The sequence below is a fragment of the Danio rerio genome, chromosome 3, assembly GCF_049306965.1.
Source record: "Danio rerio strain Tuebingen ecotype United States chromosome 3, GRCz12tu, whole genome shotgun sequence".
In the NCBI taxonomy this organism is placed as follows: domain Eukaryota; kingdom Metazoa; phylum Chordata; class Actinopteri; order Cypriniformes; family Danionidae; genus Danio; species Danio rerio.
The window spans coordinates 45,453,845-45,476,929 of record NC_133178.1 but is presented as its reverse complement, the minus strand read 5'-3'; the positions used below and the strand labels follow the sequence as shown (position 1 = coordinate 45,476,929).

General features: G+C 36.6%; 1 protein-coding gene across 3 annotated transcripts in view; it reads right to left on the bottom strand.

Moving 5' to 3' along the window:
* Positions 1 to 23,085, bottom strand: part of mrtfbb (myocardin related transcription factor Bb) — a 110,174-nt gene that overhangs the window by 57,345 nt on the left and 29,744 nt on the right. For 2 of the 3 annotated variants that reach the window (XM_009299740.5, XM_068219395.2), the window contains one exon: positions 20,311 to 20,552. In XM_009299740.5, coding sequence (XP_009298015.1) covers positions 20,311 to 20,464 — 154 coding nt within the window. In that variant the 5' untranslated portion in view covers positions 20,465 to 20,552. Of the gene's footprint in view, positions 1 to 9,581; positions 9,789 to 20,310; positions 20,553 to 23,085 lie in introns of those variants that run through there. The other variant, XM_009299741.5, reaches the window with a different exon arrangement.

Below are 23,085 nucleotides of genomic sequence, written 5' to 3'. Positions count from 1 at the left end.
AAAATTTTAAGACCAAATAATAAATGACAACAAACAAATCCATAAAATGGGGTATTGGTTGAACCAACAGCTATTAATCTTGAAATCATTTATTCTAAAAGCATTACATTTGTTTTCAAAACCCTTGCAGTACATGTTGAAATCATTTTAACATGGTTAATACTGGTAGCGCTGCATAGTTTTGGTGTGTCTTGTGATAAATCACATCTAATCACTGTTTTAAAACCAAGCGAAAGAAACCACCAAATATACAATCCATCATTTCTCTTTCATCTGAAATGTTTCGATGTTAAAGGTCAACCCAAGATTTGTACTTTATGCAATGCAATAAAAATCTCAACAGGCCTGACCTCGAAAGCAAACACACAACAGCACACTGTTTATAAAAGGGATCAACAACAGAACGGCGTCCAAAGCACAAAATAATAAACAGCGCAACGGTCCTATCAACTGCACAAGGTGATGTCATCTTAAATCTTTGGCTCTGGATTCGCTGCCCATAAAAAGCGAGATGCAATGAGTTATTGCTTTGGATGAGGAGGCATTGAAAACATCAAAAAGACATTGAATGCCTGAGTAGAAGGGTGAAATGAGGGACGTTATGCACAACCTGCTACACCCAATAGCATTCCTCCATCCTACAAGACGGTTGGGTTTATGCGTTTCAAAACACCAGCGTGGGCATGTTGGTTCAAGAGAAGAACAGCACTCCTCTGCAAAACATTTGGAGAGGAGGTGCGACAGTTGATAGTGACAAATGGGATGCTGGAGAGCGCAACATGCCCAGCACAGGCAATCTGATTGGCTGAGGAGGGAGGCCCAGCACACCCAGTTCTGCTCCAGTCCCAGGAGAGCGACCACTCTGTCTGACTCACCCTTGCTAAAATAAACCCTGCCGTTGTGAGAACAAGGCCTGGGAAACACACGATTTTGGAAATGGCATGGAGGGGGTGTGGATGCAGAACACATGCATTCTGTATTACACACTTGTGAAAATAACGGTTCCACAAGAAGTTTTACTTCTGCAATGCGATAGAAGAAGGATTTTTGTGTGAAGAACGCTTCGGTGAATAGTTCCTGACACATTTTCTCAGAGTTGGCTGTGCATAATTGTAGTTTAGTGCTTTTGGTCTAGACCAAAAAACAAACAAACATACAGTAAAAAGCATGTAATACATTCAGACCTGTTCACTCTGTCATTTTTATGACAAAACCTAAAGTTTTTTTTTTTACACATATAATTTGGCTGTGTTGGTTTTGCTTTTTAGTCTGAGAAAGAAAGAAGAAAAGAAATTAGATTTACACAACACTTTATTACAAAATACTAATACATTATTTAAACAATCGACTCACAAAAAAGAAAAGAGAAAAATAATTAAGGCAAAAAGGGGGCAAAAACCAGCTTATTTTCATAAAGCTCACATAGAGCGCCACCATAACACTGCGTCAAGTCAAAGGAAGGAAGGTCATCCATAGTTATAAAAACCTAAAATCCACAAGAATTCTTGATTTGGCAGAGCTAACAAAAACTGTCAACAAGTTGTGACTCATATTCCCTTCAATTTTTGCTTTCTGGTACTATATACCACCATTTTAGCTTGTCCTAATAAAAAATTAAGAAGCTGACATTTAAATTGTTTTCTCTAAACATATTTAAACCCACAAATGAAAATTTTAGTGGAAAAGGTTTCTCCATCCAAAGAAATTCTGTAAAACAGTAAACAAAAGAAAAACTGAATCTCTCTGCGAGCAGAAGGGGCAATCACGATCAATGTCAGGATATAAAATTGAAATAAAAATATTAACTGTAACAGCACCATGCAAAAATCTCCATTGCAGATCTCCAAGTCTTTAAGTTAATGGTGACTTGTACAATGCTCTCCATTGAGGTGCTTATCCTCATTCAACTGTAAAACATCACACCATTCACTCTATTTTTAAACCTATCTTGTTAAAAACTTAACTACATGTTTTGTATAAATCCTTCCCATAAGCTGACTCTGGACCAATTATTGTCACATCTTTACAATGTAAAAACACACCTTCACATTTCTCTAAATTGGGAGATAATGACAAAAACTGGAAAACATCAGTACAATTGGCAAAAGTTAGCCCTTTACAATAGTCCTACACCAAATTTATTTCTTCAGTTGTGAGAAAGAATTGACTGTCTTGGTTTTGCTCTTTGGTCTGAGAAAGAAAGAAAGAAAGAAAGAAAGAAAGAAAGAAAGAAAGAAAGAAAGAAAGAAAGAAAGAAAGAAAGAAAGAAAGAAAGAAAGAAAGAAAGAAAGAAAAAGAAAGAAAGAAAGAAAGAAAGAAAGAAAGAAAGAGAAAGAAAAAGAAAGAACGAAAGAAAGAAAGAAAGAAAAAGAGAAAGAAGGAAAGAAAGAAAGAAATAATTTTTCAACATTTTTAAATTAAACAGTTTTAATAACCAATTTCTCAATTTAACTAATTAATCATAGTCTACTAGTTATTTTGCAAGATATTCGACTTAAAGGTGTCATTTAAAGGTTAATCAGGTTAACTAGGCAAATTATGCTTAGAAAAAGTATCCAATTGCAGTGGGCAACACTGGAACTATGATGAAAAAAGTATGCTTGAGCCTTTAGTCTTTTTATGATCAAATATGATCATGTTTTGTTATTAGTTTAGTGAAATGTATTGAGTCAGTGTTGCATTCAGTCAAACCACAGCATGATGTTTTGGAATTCTCATGTTTTCAGCCATCTTGATCCCCTTGTTTGGTGTTCTCCAGCATTCAGCTGGCAGTGTTCACACTTATTCAAATGAACCGCACAATCAGATCAGTCACAGCAGAGTTTGTTTCAATTGAAGCAAACATGCCAAATGTGCACACCCTTTAATAATTGAAAGACCTTTTCTCCACTGAAGAGTCTTTTGTTTGTTTGAATGTTTTCTGGAGTTTCAAATTTCCTTTTTGGTCTAACTAGTCACAAAGTAACTGCAATTAAATAAGTTTTCTACTAAAAATAGTATGCAGTGTTTCCTCTAGGATTTTTTCAGCAGTGGTGGCAGGCCTTTTACACAGATCTTCCAACTATCTATGCCGTTATTTTAATGACAAATGTTGTGAGCGCATCTATGTAATACGAGCATGCAAATCTCTTTGCTTGTGCACCGATTTTTGTGCACAACTAGTATGTCTCCAACATTTATTAGATTTGCTTGGAATATTTACGAATGACTCTTAGAGACCTACAGAATGGCATTGATGCGTCCAGAAGTAAAGTGAAACTCCAGCAAGATAAAGTCACTGTATGCAGAGCCGTAGACCTTTATTTATAAATAAAGTATATTTATAGAAAGTGTATGCATCATAACTGAAAGCTATCGTGTTTGCTGGCCTTACGCATCACACCGCCCTGTCAGTCAGTCAGTCAGCATGTAACCTTAAAGGGTTAAACAAATAACGCAAAACACAACTACAATTCAAAGTTTGCTCTATTATAATTCACTTACTTTTTAATACGTTTTGGTGCGATAATAACCCGCTATTACTAAAAAAAAAAAGAAATATAACAACTAATGTTTTACAGAAGCTGCAATGTAGCCGTGGTGGGAATGATTTTGGTGTGGTGTCCCACGATGGAAGAATAAATGTGGCAGAAACTTTAAATATTTGGGTAATTTAACTACAGTTAGTTATACTGTACTTACATTAAATACTGTACATAATGATAACATTTCTGTATGGATGAACTCAGGGCAGCATTTTAATTGCCTTTTTTGGTATACAACTATATATCATATGTCATATATCATATGACGGTTGCAATTATAAGGATGATTGAATTTGTGCAAGTTGAAATTAATTGAGAGTGTACTTAGTTAATGAAAATATAAGCTATACATTCAAAGAAGCAATTGTGTTATATATTGTGGTAAATTTGTGTTTTAATAGCTTTTTTTGCATAATAATCAGACTTTTTTTCTCATAGATTTATCCAAAAATCAAACAATTTAATAAGAAATATATCACTATTATGTATGAAATGTGGCGTCGTTAATATAAAATGTTATAAAGTTTTTAAGTGCTATTTTTATCTTTAAATAAAACTAAAAGTGTCTGTTTGATTTAGATTAAAAGGGTTTAATTTCTATTGTCTACACGCATTGAGATTTACGGTCATTTTTAAGTAGCATTAAGCCAAGAACACTGTAAAAAAAAGCTGGGTTACACACAAATCCTTGTAGTCTCAAAACAAGTCAATTAAGTTAACTTAATTGTTTTTGCAAACTGAAGTGGACTGAACATAACACAACTAAGTTGTTCCAAAAAAAAAAAAAAACTCAACAAATGTGTTGATTCAGCTGATTTTAACACTAGAACCGCCATGGGGTCAATTTTACCCATCACTGTTATTCAAATGTACATAACAAACATTCAAGCCTCCTAGTCATTGACTTTTACTAAAATTGCCTTATTTACAATTCCAAGATTTAAAAAATTGTTTAGATAAGAATCGATTAAAAAGTGGGACATTTATAAGCGCCAGCAAATTTACCCACTATATATATATGCTTGACTTTTACTTTCACTTTTACTCACTGAATTAGTGATTATAATGAATGAATTAAGTCACAATGAGTAAAAGAAGGCGATTTGAAGAGCTATTAAAAACACAAAATGCAATAAATGCTGGAGAGTCTGAAGAAAAAGTAAAAGAGTATGATGGCTCAAATTTAGATATTTGAACCTACTCCTAAAATAATCTTGTTATCCTGAAATAATCCTTTCATAAGTCTACACACTTTTTGTTATCAGTGGCGAAAAACAGTGAAATAGTTTTTTTTTTTTTTTAACAATTTTTTAAACAAAATTTGGGCTAGGTAAATTTTATCCGCACTGACGATTTTAGGAATACAGCAACCTCTGGTGATTCCAGTGTTAAAAAGCAGCAAAACTATTTTTTGAGTTTAATTAAATGACTTATTGAGAAATCAAGTTACGTTTCAGACAAAGTAGTTAGAAAAGTAATTTAAATGTCATTTTAATGATGCAATTAGTAATTAATTACTTTTTTGAGGTAAATAACCCAACACTCGATGGCAATGAACAACATTTCTTTTTAAAAAGTGAGCTGAAGAAAAATAATGACCAGACTAAAGGAGGGGGGGCCGAGTGCCTCTCCTAAACCACCCTGCCCCCAAAAGCTTGGAACACTCTGTCCCAATCCAGGAGGCAGTGTGTTTCAATATTAAAGCTGTTATCCATTGCAAATCAAGATCTGTGCCACCACCGAGTGGCTTTTTAAAAAAACAAAAAAAAAAACAATGAAGCCTGATGGAAGAGTAATACCACAATCATCTTCATGTCATGCCTGCAGTCATCCCAGTGTTTGTTGAGCTGATGTCATTCCTGATGTTCTCCGCTGAACCCTGACTGACCTTCATGTGGCTCCAGGCCTCACTCTCTAGCTGTACAATAAACAACAGGCAGCTCGGAGCCCTGCATATGCCTCACTTCTCTAAACCCTCTCAAGATTCAATCCAAAGCCAAGCCTAAAGCTGTGGTCAGATTGATCATTGTTTGATGAGGTTTTGCTCTAGGTGAAATACAGTCGTTTCGATAAGAATCTGGGACTGGGAATTTTGAGACAGACTTCACCACACATTAAAGGGATAGTTCAATATTATTTTAATTATTTGTAATATACTTCCCCTTAAGTGGTTCAAACTTTTATAAGTTTCTTTTCTGTGTTGAACACAAAAGAAAATATTTTGAAGAATGTTGGAAACCTGAAACCACTGACCTCCATTAAAAAAAAAAACAAACACTCAAAAAAATGACATTTGCTGCATGTTCAAACTACTATTACTTTGAAAAAGACTATTTTTTGTGAGGAAACTTACTTGTTTTATGTAAAAATATGTAAAAACTAATTGAAGGACAAACTATGGAGTCAGATCAGTCTCAAAAATGATATATTGGCAAAATATAACTTATACATTCACAACACAATTCACATTTCCAAAAAAAATTCGCAAGTTTGCAAAATACGATTAAAAATGCATGAATCCAATTCATAAATTCAAAACACAATTCATTCATTCATTCATTCATTTTCTTTTCGGCTTAGTCCCTTTATCAATCCGAGGTCACCACAGCGAAATCAACCACCAAGCCATCTAGCATACATTTTTTAAGCAGTGGATGCCCTTCCAGCCACAACCTATCACCGGGAAGCACCCATACATACCCATTTACAAACATATACTACGAACAATTCAACCTACCCAATTCACCTATACCACAATTCTTTGGACTTGTGGGAGAAACTGGAGCACCTGGAGGAAACCCACACGGGGAGAACATGTACTCCACATAGAAGCGCCAACTGACTCAGTCAAGGCTCGAATCAGCGATCTTCTTGCTGTGAGACGAACATGTTACCCACTGCGCCACCGCTTCGCCCACTCACAATTCTAAAATACACAAATCCAGTTTGTACTTCAAAACCGGGTTCATGAATAATTCAATTGAAACAATTCATAAATATTCAAATCCAATTCATTTGGCGAAAATATTTATGATTTTTGCTTGTAAATTCATAAATTGTGTTTTGAATTTATTAATTGGATTTTGTAAATATACATTGTGCTGTGCATTTATGGATTTTCATTTTGTAAATGTATTATTTTTGAGACTGATCTGGCTCCATAACAAACTACTGTGATTTTAACCAAAATCAGGCCCAACAAAGTTTCTGTAAGGAAAGTTTCACCCCAAACATGTTTTGCATTAGTTTCAGATAGCTCATGCAAATTCATCAATGACAAAAATAAAGCCGCTTCTTTTAAAGCCCTCTCATGCTTCAAAATACCCTGAAAAACAAACCAAACTTATGTCATTTCAAGCATAATCAGGACAAAATGAAGTTTGTTTCGGTGCGGTTTGAAAGTAAACTTTCTGGAAAAAAATGTTTCACATTTGTTCGTTCAAGTCCTTACACGCTTCTAACACAATCTTGATGGACATTATTTTAAAAAAAAATTTAGTTAGAGGAGTCTGAAAGCGAACACTCAGGAATAATAATAAAAAACAAAAGTTTAACCTCACATACTTTGTACTCATGTCAGATAGATACAAATTCACCACTTTAACCAATAAAAGCTGCTGTGTGTTTTATTTCAAGTAAAATCGAAGAACAAACTGGACTGTTGTCATTTCAAGCATTAAACCCTGCTCAGGTATTTTAATCTCTATACATCTAAGAGAGAGAGAGAGAGAAAAAAAAAAACTACAAGTAACGTCTGTGTGAGCTGTGCTTCACACATCTACTACTATTGACAATCAACAAAAAACTTTTTGCCCACTAAATTTTGCTAATGTGACCACACCTCGACGCAACCAGACGCTGCAATCGTAAATTAAATGAATGGGCTGTGTTATGGCTACTGAGCCTGTTAACGCTGACTAAACCAAGCTGTTTATGAAACACTCTGACATGGACCTGGGCTGTGTTGACATTACAGTTAGCAGCTCGAAAGATGACTGTATCTACATGGGTGTTCAGGAGGACTGCAGAGATTCGAGATCTGATAAACCACTGCATTTATCAGATTTTTAAGGTTCATCAATGGGCACAGAAACTCTTAAAACTGACATCATACAGTGTATACAGTGGTGTAAAGTAACAAATTACAAATACTCATATTACTGTAACTGAATAGTTCTTCTCAGCAAAAGTACTATTTTCAAAGTAAGTTTTATAAATGTGAATATTTACTTGAGTGCATTTTAAGTACTGTATTGGTACACTTACTGTGCTTTTAAATCTGCAGTCATTGCTTTATTTTAATTGGCTAAGTAAAAAAATCCATCATGTGATTCCCATCCAATTAATTTGGGCATAGAAAAATCTCTTTATAAAGACATTAAAAGGGTCCAAGATGATACAAAACCTTTTACACACAACGACCGAGACTACATGATGAGAAGATGAAAGATGCCTACTGTAAGATGATGGAAAATTGCCTTAAACAATAGCTAAAATGCAATACAGAATGTTACGTATTCAAACACATGAGCAAATTGAATGTACTCTATCAGTGCTGAATGAGGTTGGTGTTTGGTGCCAACTGTTGGAAACTTGTTAGTCAGAGTTTAATACCAAACAATAACATAGTTACAGTTACATTTTTGCATCTAAGGTTACACAGATTTCATGCCACATGTGAATGAATCAATTTTAAGCATCATTATTAATTGGCAGGGTATATACTCACTACTCTGTATTACTACTACTGTTAGTATTCACAACCAAAGATGAATGATGCCTACTGTTTTATAAGCAAAATTGCCTTAAACAATAACTAAATCTACTACAGAATGTTACGTTATCAAACCAACTCACAAATTGCATGTACTCTATCAGTGCTGCATGAGGTTGGTTTGTGCGCCAAGTTTTGGGAACTCATACCTTGTTAGTCAGAGTTCAATTCTAAATTATAACACATAGTCACAGTTACAATTTTGCATTAAGGTTACAAAGATGGAAAACTAATCAACCTCCAGCTAAACTTTTAAAGTATATACTCACTACTCTTGAGTATTTTTACAAGGGCTACTACTTTTTACTCAAACTTTGAACATTATTCACAACAGGAAATGAAGGATGGCTACTATATGATAAGGGAAATTGCCTCAAACAATATCTACAGTAAATGCACTACAGAATGTTACGTTTTCAAACACATGCACAAATTTCATGTACTCTATCTGAGCTGAACGAGTTTGGTTTGTGGTGCCAACTGCTGGAAACTCACAGCTTTATTGGTCAATCCTAATCAATTACATATAGTCACAGTTACATTGTTGCATATTAAGTTAAAAAGATTCCAGGCCGCATGTAAAACAAATCAACCACAAGCTAAACTTTGATTCGCAAGTATATACTGACTACTCTTGAGTATTTTTAAAAGGGTTAATACTTTTTACTCAACTTTGAGCAGTATTCACAACAGAAGATGAAGTATGCCTACTGTATGATAAGCAAAATTATCTTGAACAATAAGTAAATGCACTACAGCATGTTACGTTTTCAAACACATGCACAAATTGCATGTGCTCTATCAGTGCTGCATGAGGTTGTTTAGTGGTATCAATTGTTAGATAACGTCATTCACTCGAACTTCTAGTTGTTGAGAAATCTGTAGAGAGCTGTTCCTCCCATAAGGCATTAAAAGCAGATAAACTTCCTGAAGTGACACAATAAGAACTCTAAATGATTAACTGAAGGGTGAGGTAATGTTTGGGTGTATGTTTGAATGAAAACCTATTCGTTAAGATGACGGCATAATATAACTGACACCAGACATCCAAGAAAAAAACAAAACAAATTCCACCTTGAGTAAAAATCTAGTCACTATTTATGACATTATAATTCTGTCAAGCACATTTGTAGTACAACATTTGTACGCACTCCGGATCTTCTCAACATGTGCTCCGCTAATAATTACCAGCTGCTGTGAGTTTAGCATCAGCTTCAATTCATGCTCACATAAATCCACGCACACAGGAATTGTGGGAAAGGTTTTTAAATATTTGCATTTACCCCTGCAGACATTCAGCGTCTCCACTTCAAGGCAGGCCATGGAGATGAGGGACGGATCAGACTGTTGCCGTGTCTGGAGTCCCATGGATTGCTATGGGAAATGAGGGCCGAGGCAAAAAACGTCGAGATGTGTCAGGAAATTCCCCAGCGTGCAGCTCAAATCCAGACCGTTCCGACAAGTTCCTTCACCGGCTCTGTCTCTAGACTGGCCGTGTGAGTGTTTGTGGGTGTGTAGTGTAGTTCTCACTGGCGCAGTGACTGACAGTGGAGGCGGGACTACAGAGCTCTGGCTGTTAACCCTCTACAGCACTTCATCATCCTCTCAGACAATAAAGAGGAACTCAATGCAAAAAATATTCACGCCAAGCCAGAACTTCTTACAATATCACAGCATACTTCAGCTTTTACAATGAGAATAGAAAATTTGCAGCTTTTTGACCTCGAAAACATGATGTCATGGAAGAAAAACAGCAAAAACAACCCCCCGGGATGCCTCTGTTTGTCTTTGTCACTTAATGTTGACAGAATTCATATCCAGGGTTTACAGTTCCTTATTTGTTTTTCAGAAATCTGACTTTCTAATAACACACAACGTGTCTCCAGGGGTTTTCTTGCAAAAACGCCATTAAATTTCTTATCTACGTCCAGGGTTGTTGTTTTTTTTTCAAAGGCGCTTGAGATTAATAATGCAGAGGGAAAGAAAATATTTAAACAAATCCTATCTAAATCTGCCAAAGTGATTAAACACAATGGAACAGGAACGTCCCGGGGGGAAAGCAATGGGGAAAGTTGTCCCGGGCCCAGTATGATGCAGTGCGGTTTAGTTTGCTCCATGGGATTAGCGGAGCAGGAACCAACTGGGGATGTGCAAAACTATTTTTGTGCGTGGGTTGAGTGATTGACAAACTATTGTTTCAAAAAATCCATGAATTCTCAAGATAAACTCCACACAAAATATTTCATTTTGCAAAATATTTCAATATTTATACACTCTCATCCAAACCTAGATGTTTATGTGTATGTTTACTGCAGAGTCAGCAATAGTTTCTAATCTTATTGATGAATTTTGATTAAAGAACTTCAATCTGAACTAACCACGAATACAAAATTATGCAAATGTCACAGTTTTGGGGGCTATCCTAAAAACACAGTGTGTATCCTTATACTGAATCGTTGAATCATGTTTTAAACTTTCTGCATCCTAAAGGCTGATTTATACTTCTGCGCCAAGCGTACGCATATGCTCAGGTGCAGTCTTCGCACGGTCACATAGCCCTCACCGTGGCTGACACTGACGCTGATGGGCACCTCAAAAAAAAAAAAAAAACTGAATACATGATGACATTGATCAAAAAACACTAAACAGTTTTGTGTAATGCACAAATGGTGTAATGGTGGAGTGGGGAGAGCTCCCTTATGATTGTTTATTGCTTTGGGTGGATGCCCATACACTATAAATGCGCTATATAAATACACATTACTTAATTGCTAACCTGCTTACTTACTTGCCTACTTATATTGCTTACCTGATTACTTGCTTGCTTACTTACTTGCTTGGCTATTTACTTGCCTGCCTACTTACTTGCCTACTTGCTTGCTTACTTACTTGTCTACTTACTTGCCTACTTACTTGCTTGCTTACTTACGTGCTTACCTGCTTGCTTACTTATTTACTTACTTACTTGCCTACCTACTTACTTGCCTACTTACTTACTTGCCTACCTGCTTGCAAACGTACTTGCTTATCTGCTTGCTTATCTGCTTACATAATTATCTACTTACTTACTTACTTATTTCTTGCTTACCTGCTTGCTTACCTGCTTACTTGCTTGCTTACCTGCTTGCTTACTTGCTTACTTATTTACTTGCCTACCTACTTACTTGCCCTCTTACTTACTTGCCTACCTGCTTGCTTGCTTACTTGCTTATTTGCTTGCTTACCTACTTACTTACTTACCTACTTACTTACCTACTTCTTGCTTACCTGCTTGCTTACCTGCTTACTTACTAACTTACTTATTTGCTTACATGCCCCTTTATTTGCTTACTCACTTACTTACTTACATACTTGCCTATTTACTTGCTTACTTACTGACTTGCTTACCTGCTTACTTACTTACTTGTCTACGTACTTACTTACCTGCTTCTTTACTTACTTGCCTACTTACTTGCCTGCCTACTTACTTGCCTAATTACTTGCTTGCTTATTTGCTTACGTATTTACTTGCCTACTTATTTGCTTTCTTACTTGTCTACTTACTTACTTACTTGCCTACTTACGTGCCTACTTACTTAATTACTCAATTGCCTTCTTATAAGTAAGTAAGTAAGTAAGTAGATAAGAAAAGATGTTAAGTTAAGATAGTAAGTAAAATGAGATAAGATAAAATAAGATAGTATGAAATGAGATAAAATACGTTAAGTAAGTAGTAAGTAAGTAAATAAATAAAAATATATTTGCTTTGTGTGATTTTTGCAGTGTCAGCTGTGTAACAGAACTGCCTGTTTCAGGTTATTCAAAACATCTGAAGTATTCGAATTAGAAGGTGGTTAATATAGACAATGCATTTTTATTTTCAAAACTAGCAAATGGGTGTGGAAAAGCCAACCGGTCTTGAGACACATTTTAAAAATTTAATTATTATCAAATTGACAGACCATCTTAAAAACACAAGAAAAAAAAATCACAAGAAAAAATCTGCTTGTGTACTAGTGTTGCTGGAGGAAATTCACTTAATTCTATTTTTTACAGTACCGATAAAGCAAAGTCATGGAAGTTTGTACAAACAGATCTCACAGAACATTTCATTTCCACTCAGTGTGTGGATGTCAATACTTGTAAGACAGAAATGTGTAGGTCGTGAGATGACCTGTGGGAACATTGACATAAGTGTTCGAGTAGGGGAATTTATAAACAGCGCTGACGTTAAGTTTCACTCCGCTAGACGGGTGGGTAGAAAAGAGGAAGGATGGGTACGGCCTGTCCTCTTGCCTGAGCAGGAACAGATCATGTTGATTTAGGCCAGACTAACAAACCCTCAATGAGCTCATAATATCTTTAGGCAGCGGCGAGCAGGAATCAATTATGAGCACAATACAAGAAAAGAGTGTTCCTTTTAAAGGTATTTATTGCTGCAGTTCTTCTGATAAACGACGTTCACTCAAACTCATAACTTAGTATCTCTAAGCTGATAAAAAGCAGAAACGACGTCTCGTATTAGGATTTATTGCGGGACTCTTTCAAGTCTATCATCATACACTGAATGTTATGAGGTGGTCTGTTGCGCATTACGCTCTCGTTAAGCACAGCTTGTACGATGGGCTTTGAGTGTGGCTCAGTATTTGCAACTGAGGTCAATCGGTTTGAGTGTTTTAATGACCCCCCTCATACACTATTGAAGATTCAATTACTTATCTGATTACTACTCTAATCAATAAATTTATATATAAAATGAATCAGTCAAGTTTGGTGAAGGAAAAATCATGGTTTAGGGCATGGAAGAGACCTGCAGAGTGGATAGCAACATCAACAGCCTGAGGTCTCAAGATTTGTGCTATCCATTACATTACAAACTACAGGAGAGGGGATATTCTTCAGCAGGATATGCTCCTTCTCATACTTCAGCCTCCACATCAAAGTTCCTGAAAGCAAAGAAGGTCAAGGTGCTCCAGGATTGACCAGTCCAGTCACCAAACATGAACATTGTTGAGCGTGTTTGGGGTAAGATGAAGGAGGAGGCATTGAAGATGAATCCAAAGAATCTTGATAAACTCTGGGAGTCCTGCAAGAACGTGCTCTTTGCCATTCCAGATGACTTAATTAATAAGTGATTTGAGTCATTGCAGAGATGTATGGATGCAGTCCTCCAAGCTCATGGGAGTAAAAGACAACATCAATTCTTTCTCCACTGCACCATGACTTTATATTCTATACTGTACATTATTCCTTTTAGGTGACAAGACATTTGTATAAGCAAAGTCAGACCTTACTGTCCTACTTAAATAGTTAAAAATCAAGGCATGATCATATTTTATTTTGGTAAAATAAGCGTAATCTAGAGGTCTTTGCCTTTTATATATATATATATATATAATATTGGTCCATAGTAAAGTGTTACCAAATATATATTAGGGGTGTCAAAATTAATTGTTTCTTCGGACGCGGACAATTCGGTATCGATTCAGTAATAACCATAACCGGTTATTATGTCGTGACGTCATTTATCTCCTATGCGCTCTGTCGCGAGGGAGGTGAGCGCCCAACTCAGGGCCGGCCCGTGGCATAGGCACCATAGGCAAATGCTTAGGGCGCTGTATATCCAGTGGGGCGCCAGAAATGAGCGCGCTTCAGTTGGTTTTGTTTTCGATTTTACTGACACACATTCAGTTATAGACGGCAATAACTCAAAACACGCTTACCCTAAAAAGATCTAAAGTGTGTTTCCTACAGAAAGACAAAGCTGGTTATGTTTTACAGCTGTCTTTCTTTTTTTCGCTCGACATTACGAGCACTGCTCCATTTAAGCCCTCGCAGTCTGCGTTTACTTTAGCCGGCAGAGCTTGCGCTGAGAGGAGCTCTCTGTAAGGGACCGTCGGAAAAGTGCTTATTTTTTTCATTTTTTTTCGTTTTTCTGCTCCGCTCAGCGCGAGCTCTCCCTGTTGCAAGGGCTTAAGTGTGTTTGTTTGTGTGTGTGTGTGTGTGCGTGTGTGTGTTTATTTGCTTGATGCTGTCTATGTTTGTGAATGTGTTTGAATGAGAGACAGTGTGGTGCTGTGTGTCTGTGTGTTTATACAGACAGCATGTTATAGCCTCCCCCCTAAAATATAACACTGTATATGGAAAGCATTGTCAATGCACCATGATGCACCGAGATATCGAATTGAACCGAATCGATGGCATGATAATCCTAACCGAACCGTGAGACCAGTATAGGTTCACACCTCTAATATATATATATATATATATATATATATATATATATATATATATATATATATATATATATATATATATATATATATATATATATATAATTTGGTACACTTTACTATGGACCAATTAATTAGTGGCTTATTACCTGCCTATTATTAAGATATTGGCTGGATATTAAAAGTTAATAAGTACATATTTGTATATCATCTTATTACACATATCTACACATATCTAATTCTACTCAATACCTATAGCCATAGCCAACTCCTATTAATAAGCAGCAAATTAGGAGCTTATTGAGCAAAAAGTTAATGGTTTGTTTATTGTGAGAATTGTATCTTATATAAAGTGCGACCTATAAATAAAATTAAATATTTAAACAATAGGGGAAAAGAATGGCTGAATTCTGCTAAATCTAAACATGTCCAAAACCTGCAAAACTACCTGAAAAACTACAGGCAAGTGTACCAAGTGTTTGAAATGCAAAGTGTGGTCACACCAAATGTTGATTTGATTTAATTAATGTAAATAGAATGTATTTATGCATTGTTTTTGAAAGCATCCTCATTTTACAGCATTTTACACAAGTGTCTAGAGCAGGGTTGCCCAAACTAAATCCTGGAGGGCTGGTGTCCTGAAGAGTTTGGTTCCAGTTTCAATTAGACACACCTGAACCAGCTAATCAAGCTCTTTCTAGGTATGCTTGAATCCTCCAGGCAGCTGTGTTTAAGGAAGTTGGAGCTAAGCTTTGCTGGACACCGGAACTCCAGGACTGAGTTTGGGCACCTCTGGTCTAAAGCAAGCAACAGTGCAGTAGCTTTGCAGGTAGGACTTTTGAAGCATCTTAGAGATGTTGCCAACGTTCTTCTGGACTGAGTTTGTCTCAGTTTGTTCTGTTTCTTTATGTCATTCCAGACTGACTGGATGATGATCAGATCAGATCTCTGTGTGGAGCACTGGCTGTGTGGAGACTCCTTGGCAGACAATAATCTCATTGTATAATTACAATTAATGACAATATGTTTGAAAATGTAAATATAATTTCAAACTGACATACTACATACAAACCATTTTATTATTATAATTTTTTTGTGAAAATACCAATGGCCTAAGACAAAATGTAAGTGTGTTAGTGCGTGTGTTTATGACATTTAGCTTATAATTTAAACTTCAAATATTAAAGGTCCCATGAAGTGTTTGAAATGTGCATTTTTATTTGTGATTAGTGATAGCATTTGATTGGTTAAGATTTGATAAGAATTTGATTTGATTGGTTATGATTTGATAAGAAACTGTAGTATACACCTTAAACTGATAACCAATCAAATGCTCTTTAGTATCTGACATGCTCCACCCCCTTCAAGAGTTTTCTCAGTTGCTTTTTGTGAATAAAACTGTTCGTCCATTTAAGCAAAAGTGACAAACTGCTGGCTTTACATGTTTATATCAGTTTTGCATCTTCTAAATGGAAATTTTGTCACTGTTCAGGAGCACACTCGCTTATAGGTATCTTACAAACGAACAATACTAATACTAACATCTAAAAAACTTTATTTTAATTTTATGTGACCTTTAACAGCCTGCATTTTGGACAAATCTTGTCAAATATCTTCACAAGTAGCAATAACATACAAGAACTAGATTGTTAAAGTTTGTTGAGACAAACTTTGAGGCTGGCTTGTGAAAGCCTGTAGGTAGTAGTTTATTTAGTTTAAACAGTTTTAAAAAGTATGAGTAGATGATAGATAGATAGATAGATAGATATATAGATAGATAGATAGATAGATAGATAGATAGATAGATAGATAGATAGATAGATAGATAGATAGATAGATAGATAGATAGATAGATAGATAGATAGATAGATAGATAGATGGCTAGAAAGTTAAAAGCTCGTCGGTTATTGGTAGTTTGGTTGTCTGAGTTAAATGAGCTCAGCCATTAGTCTGTATGACAGTCTGATGCAGAGTTATGAGCTCACAAAGTTTGATCCAATGTAAAGTCAATGACAGTCTTTTGAATGGAAGTCTATGGGACAGTTTCTAGGGTCCCAAAAGTGGTTACTAGGGCATGGCCAGAAAGTTAAAAGCTCATCAGGTATTGGCAGTTAGGTTGTCTGAATTAAATGAGCCCAGTTAGAAGTCTGTGTGACAGTCTGATGCAGAGTTATGATGTCACAAAGTCTGGTCCAATGTTAAGTCAATGGGATTTTTCCGACGGTCCCGGGACGTTTTTCGGAAAACCGAAAGTCGGATCAGTTGGAAAAGATATAGCACACCGAGTCAGGCCAGTTTGAAGGTTTGGTGTGAGTTTGGTGGTCATAGCTCGAAAGCTCTAAGAGGAGATGCGTTTTGTTTTTTAGTCTCAGAAGAAAAATAGGATAACAGTAGTCTGGCTTGCTACACAAGCCAGCCTAATTATTGCATAAGAATATCTCCAGCATTGCTGAGGCCAGCAAAATCAACAGGGTATTTCCAATGTCAGGTTAAATATTGAAGAGTCTTCGTGAGTCACTGTTTTGGGAATAGTTTAATGCAAAATGTCTGAGAAAACCGCTGATTACTCCAGACTATAATGAAGACAGTCATGTGATGGACTTAGAAATGCACACATGCCTGATGAGGTCTCTGTTTACTTCCCTCGAGCACTAAATTACCCAACAGCCCAGAGGACACGCTGACATTCTCAAGGGCAAGGATGTCCGCAGGGAGTGGGACAGATGTCAGTGTGTAATTTGGCGAGGTTCACGGCCAAACTGCCCACTGGACAAGCCATTACAGTGCCTACTTATTAGGGCTCATATACCAGTAAAAGATTTCCAAAAAAAAAAGCTTTGGCCAAATTTGTGAGAGCCAGACAGAAGGAAAAGACGATAACATCACAGTGACCATCAGGCAGAGCCAAGTTTATAAGATAAGAAGGCTCAAAAAAAAGAAAAACAATTATTCAACATTTGCTCAATTGCATGCCATTTCATACAAAATGCATATGACACAACAGGGAAATTCTGAAACCAGTCTTAATCACGATTTTCTGTGCAATGTAAACTACTGGGAACTACATCGAGTCAGTCTAATTTAGAAACTAATCACTTGATTTGTGAGCTGAGCATGACTAACCAAGGCTTTTTTTAGTCTATTTTCTGACTATTTATAGACTATTTTTGAATGTTAATGATAATTGAACACTGAATCAAATTATTTTGTTCTTAAATAGATTCATTTAGGAATGAAACGCCACAGTTTTGCTCTCAGATGCACAAATGTTCTGCTTCAGGTTTATTTGGAACTATTCAATCATTTATTCATTTTCCTTCAACTCAGTCCCTTATTTGTCAGGGGTCGCCACAGCGGAATGAACCTCCAACTATTTCAGCAAATGTTCACTCAGTAGATGCCCTTCCAGCAGCAGCGCAGTACAGCGAAACACCCACACACTCTCACATTCTCACACACACATACATTACGGCCAATTTTGTTCACTCAATTCACCTATAGCGCATGTCTTTGGACTGTGGGAGAAACCGGAGCACCTGGAATAAACCCACGCCAACACAGGGAGAACATGCAAACTCCACACAGAAATGCCAACTGATCCAGCTGGGACTCGAACAAGCAACCTTACTGCTGTATGGCGACAGTGCTAAACAGTAAGCCACCATGCCGCCCCTTATTTGGAACTTGATTCATTGATAAAACAGAAATACACTATTCTGTTCCATATATTTTGAATTGGTGAAAACCATTGCTATCACATTAGTCATGGTGCTCACATGTGGACATTCAGTATCTATCAAGAAGGTACTTGTACCAGATGAATAAGCAGTAGATAATGAATATGCACCAGTGGATAATAAGTAGGGCTGGGCGATACAGGAAAAAAAATAATAAAATCATGATATAATGTTTAATATTATTTGGTATCGATAATTATTGAGTATTTTTTTTTTACAATACATTTAGGAATATTAGGATTTTTTTATTTATTTAATGATTTGATTTAATTTTACCAACAATACTAAGGCAATAGTTTTAATAGTCAAAAATAAATAAATAAAAATTTATTGTCTCTTATATCTTCATTTATTCATCCATTTTCTTTTTAGCTTAGTCCCTTTATTGATCTGGGATGAACCGCCGACTTATCCAGCATATGTTTTACACAGCGGCTGCCCTTCCAGCTGCAACCCATCACTGGGAAACACCCATACACTCTCATACACTACGGACAATTTTAGACTACCCAATTCATCTATAGTGCATGTCTTTGGACTTGTGGGGCAAACCGGAGCACCCGGAGGAAACCCACGTGAACGCGGGGAGAAAATGCAAACTCCACACAGAAATGCCAACTGACCGAGCCGAGGCTTGAATCATCGACCTTCTTGCTGTGAGGTGACAGCACTACCTACTGTGCCTTGGCGTCGCCCTCTTATATCTCATAATAAATGCATAAGAAAAGAAACCAAAAGCATCCTTTTTTATTTACAATTTACTTTTTATTTCTACGACAGTAATTTTCACATGTGTTGTTATTCTGACCTGAGGAGGCGAAACCCAACAGGAGTCCATTCACATGTTGCATCTAAAATCTAAAATCGGGAGAGCGTGGACTCGGATTTCTTTATTATTTTCAATGCGCTTTGTGCTTGCGCTCCTCTTGCGTCTCTCATTAGGCGACAATCAACCATTTTCTCAAAGGACGACAAACAAACAAACCATTACTGCAGCTTTGATACTAGTTTCTATTTATGAAGAGAATGAAAAAGAACTGCAGTGTTTAGGTGCTCTGTATTTGTTTAAGTTTGCTATTATTAACGAAATGTGTATATTCCACACAAAGTGTTAAGCAGATTGGTTAGTTCTACTTACATGAATCACGGTGTGCATGTGGCATTCTGAAATGTTTTCAACTAGGTGTGCCTGGAAAATGTGCTACTTTCATGTGCTATAGCGTTTCACACAGAAGTTTTTTTTTTTTTATCGTTATTGACAATGGTGTTCGGTCAAGTAAATATCGATGAAGTTTTATCGGCCCAGCCCTAATAATGAGTGTGTACAATCATGCAATACACAACTGACTTATTTACCTGTTGATGCTAATCCAATTTCACTGTTTCATTTTCAAACTATTTCTCATTAAACTAAAAATGTTTGTATTTTCATTTAATATTTGTTGCCAAAATGTTGGTTCATCACTACAGAAAACAGAAAAGGATTTGTGTCACTAGCATTAACTTACAGTAATCCAGAACTCAACTTATTGTAATTTTTCTGAAAACCTAATATATTTTCATTATTTAGGTGGCTGAGACATTCGAACAAAAATGTCTTTGACAAAAGAATCAAAGTCCTACTGCTTTAAAACATGATGATGGTGTATAAATTCTGACAGGATGATCATTTCTGAATGATCGACTGTGCCTTTGAGTTACTGCCAAACCAAAGCCACATTATGACTGCGAGTCTAAAAAAACCCCTCTATATCGGAGACTTTCTGCAATCGCGTTCGACACAAAAATCTATCACATTAGATTAGCAGTCGCGCACTCGAACCTGAGCCAAAAACACTTTGGAAAAGAGTTAAAGGCAGCACTTAAGACATGATTACATGCTGGCGTTCGCATGCAATTCCTGTGTAATTCCCCACGTCTTACCACAAACAAATTTCTCAACCTTCTGGCAAGCCTTATTTTCTCACTGTCAAATCGGGGCGGTAGTTGAGCGAATGAGGAGGAAATAGGAGCTTGGGAGCAGAGTTATGGCCTGAGGGGTCTGACCGAATGGTCTCACTCACCGTTCTTGCGCTCTTTAATGGGTGGAAGGCTTTGAGTGGGCTGAAGAGACAGTTCCTCCAGGTCATGGGTCACCGCTTCGCTCCGTGGGCTCGGCACCAGCACCCCTAGAGCACTCGCGTCACCCTCCACTCCCAGACTCCCCCGGGGCTCCATCTCTCCTCGGGGGGAGAGGAACGGGTCTCTCTCTCTCTGAAAAGTACCACAGCGGCACAGACGACTAGCGGGAAGCTCAGACTGCAGCCTGCCAGAAAAACAAAAGGCTTTTAAGTGTTTTGCAGCACTTGTAAACATTAGAAAGCCTTAATGGAGCTTTATGTTGTTGTTGTTGCTGGGGTGTGGTGGCAAAACTAATTTACTTGTGTGTGGTTCTTTGTTAATGAACTTTAACTGGGCCAGAAATGCGGATGAGGTTAATGCATTCATTTGTATTGCATTACATTCACTGATGATAGTAAACTTAGCACACCACAAAATGAAAAAACTCTGTCTCAAAATAAATACATTTACAAAATAAAATGCATGCACAATTTTTCCAAAATCACTTTTCCACTTAATTTTATATAAACAAAATGACTGAATGTATGACTGAACTTCTGTTTATATTTGCTTAACAGAGTTTTAGTCCTAATCCACTTGATTTATCCTCTTTAAACATAAGAGTTTTAGATGAACATACTTTAAAGATGCAACAGAATCAATTGTAGTATAAGTGAAACTCCAAGTGATATCCTTTTTTGTAGCAAAAGCATATAAGTAGGCATAGTTGAATAATAAGAGTTTAGTACATGGAAATAACATACCGTGAGCCTTAAACACCAATGTTTTCTCTTGCTCATGTAAATCCTGTGAGAGTATAAACTTGAAAAACAGGCCATTCGGTAGGGCTAGACAATTAATCGGAAACTAACCAAAATCAACATTAAGAACCTATAATCCATCAAATTTTTTTCCAGGTCGATTTTTTTGCCGTATGTCGAGTCACATAAAATATTTGTTTACAGAAGATGCCAGAAATGCACTGTTTAAAATATTATTTACTAGGGATGTAACGGTATTGTAAATACCGTCATACCGCAATATTAAATTTTTTCGATATTACCGAAGTCGCATGACTCGGTAAAACTATAGGTCTTCTGAGAAAATTTGCTCAGGCGAATGAAGCGAACGGGAGGTAGCTGAAACTTCATTTCCCATCAGCCCCGGCGTGGCCATAATCCTTTGCGGTCTGTTGTCGCTACAGATCCAGTAATGCGGAAATGGAGTGTGCTGCTAGTAGCGGAGATGAAAAAAAGATGGAAATGATCGAACCTAAAGCGGGTGTTGTCGCCGCGCGCGTGCTGAATAGCGGTGCTGTCGCGCGCGTTCTGATCAGCTGTGTTGTGGCGCGCGTATTGTAAAGCGCCGAGGGGGGGTTGAGCGCGCATACTCAAGAGAGGTGTTATCGCGCGCCTACTGAAGGGCTGGACTGGACGGAGGTTGTGTCGCGTCGCGGGGGCACTATTGATCGTTTTGGAAGGGCATTTTCTATCCAAGACTAAAAAGGGCATGTGCACTGCACAGGTTGAGCCCTATGTGTGCACGTGCCTGCAAGTTGGGGAATACGACTAATAACAGTCATGGGGACTGCAGAAACACAGCACTGTTCAGATTGATGCAGACATTGACTTGTACCGCAAAGAGATCTCTATCTCACTCATGGTTTGTCCTCTCAAGTGGGGGAAAGACAATGCACAACGTTACCCCACTGCTGTCAACATGGGCCAAGTCATATCTCTCTTGTCCCAGAATCCTCAGTCCCAAATGAGAGGGGTTTTTTCTGTTGCAGGGGACATTGTAAATACCCAGAGATACCAGCTTTTACCAGATTATAGTTATATGATCATTTTCCTTTAAACCCATCTCTATCTAAGTGAGTGATTAAATGTTAAATGTGATGAGTTTTATACTAATACTAAATACTAAATTGAAACTTTATTTTTTTACATGGTTTAATAATTTTTTGTTATTAAAATTGAAGTTCCTGTTTCAAAGCTAACAGATAGATGGCTAATTTGTATGTCATTGACACTTTTGGCACTTTTTTGGGAGTATTTTCAAAAGTTTTTTTTTTTCCTGTAAATGATTCAATAAATACCGTACCGTGACATTCATACCGAGGTATTACCGTACCGTGAAATTCTGATACCGTTACATCCCTATTATTTACAGGATATACAGAGGTTAGTTTATTTAAAAGAGATACTGATTATTTTCTACTTTTAATATGAAACTGAAACACTAAAAAATAATTTATGTTGTTTCAAAAAGTGTTAGTTATTTATTTTCACTTTTTTTATAAGAAGAAAAATATGACTGTTGGTTTTAGGCCATGTGTTTTAATTAGAGTTGTTTAACACTGATGTTCAATAAATAATCATAGATAGTCGATAGTGTGTGTTTCCTTCAATTATTTTAAAGTCAGGTAATGCACCCTTCATTCAGAAATCTATCACTTGTTTGTTTAATGTACAAAACCTGTAAGTGAACTATGAGGGCCAAAAAAATAATAAAAAAAATAAATAAATACATAAAATAATCGTTCATTAACTGTAATCGAGTTAAAATGTTCAATTAATCGAGAATTTGATTTGAGGCCAAATCGCCCAACCCTACCATTTGGAACAAAACATTGACTCTGATGATCCACACAGGATTGTTAATGCAATTTTATTGACCACAACATTTTACAGTAAGATTACAACAATGATTTTTTCAGCTTATTTTTATGTTTATCG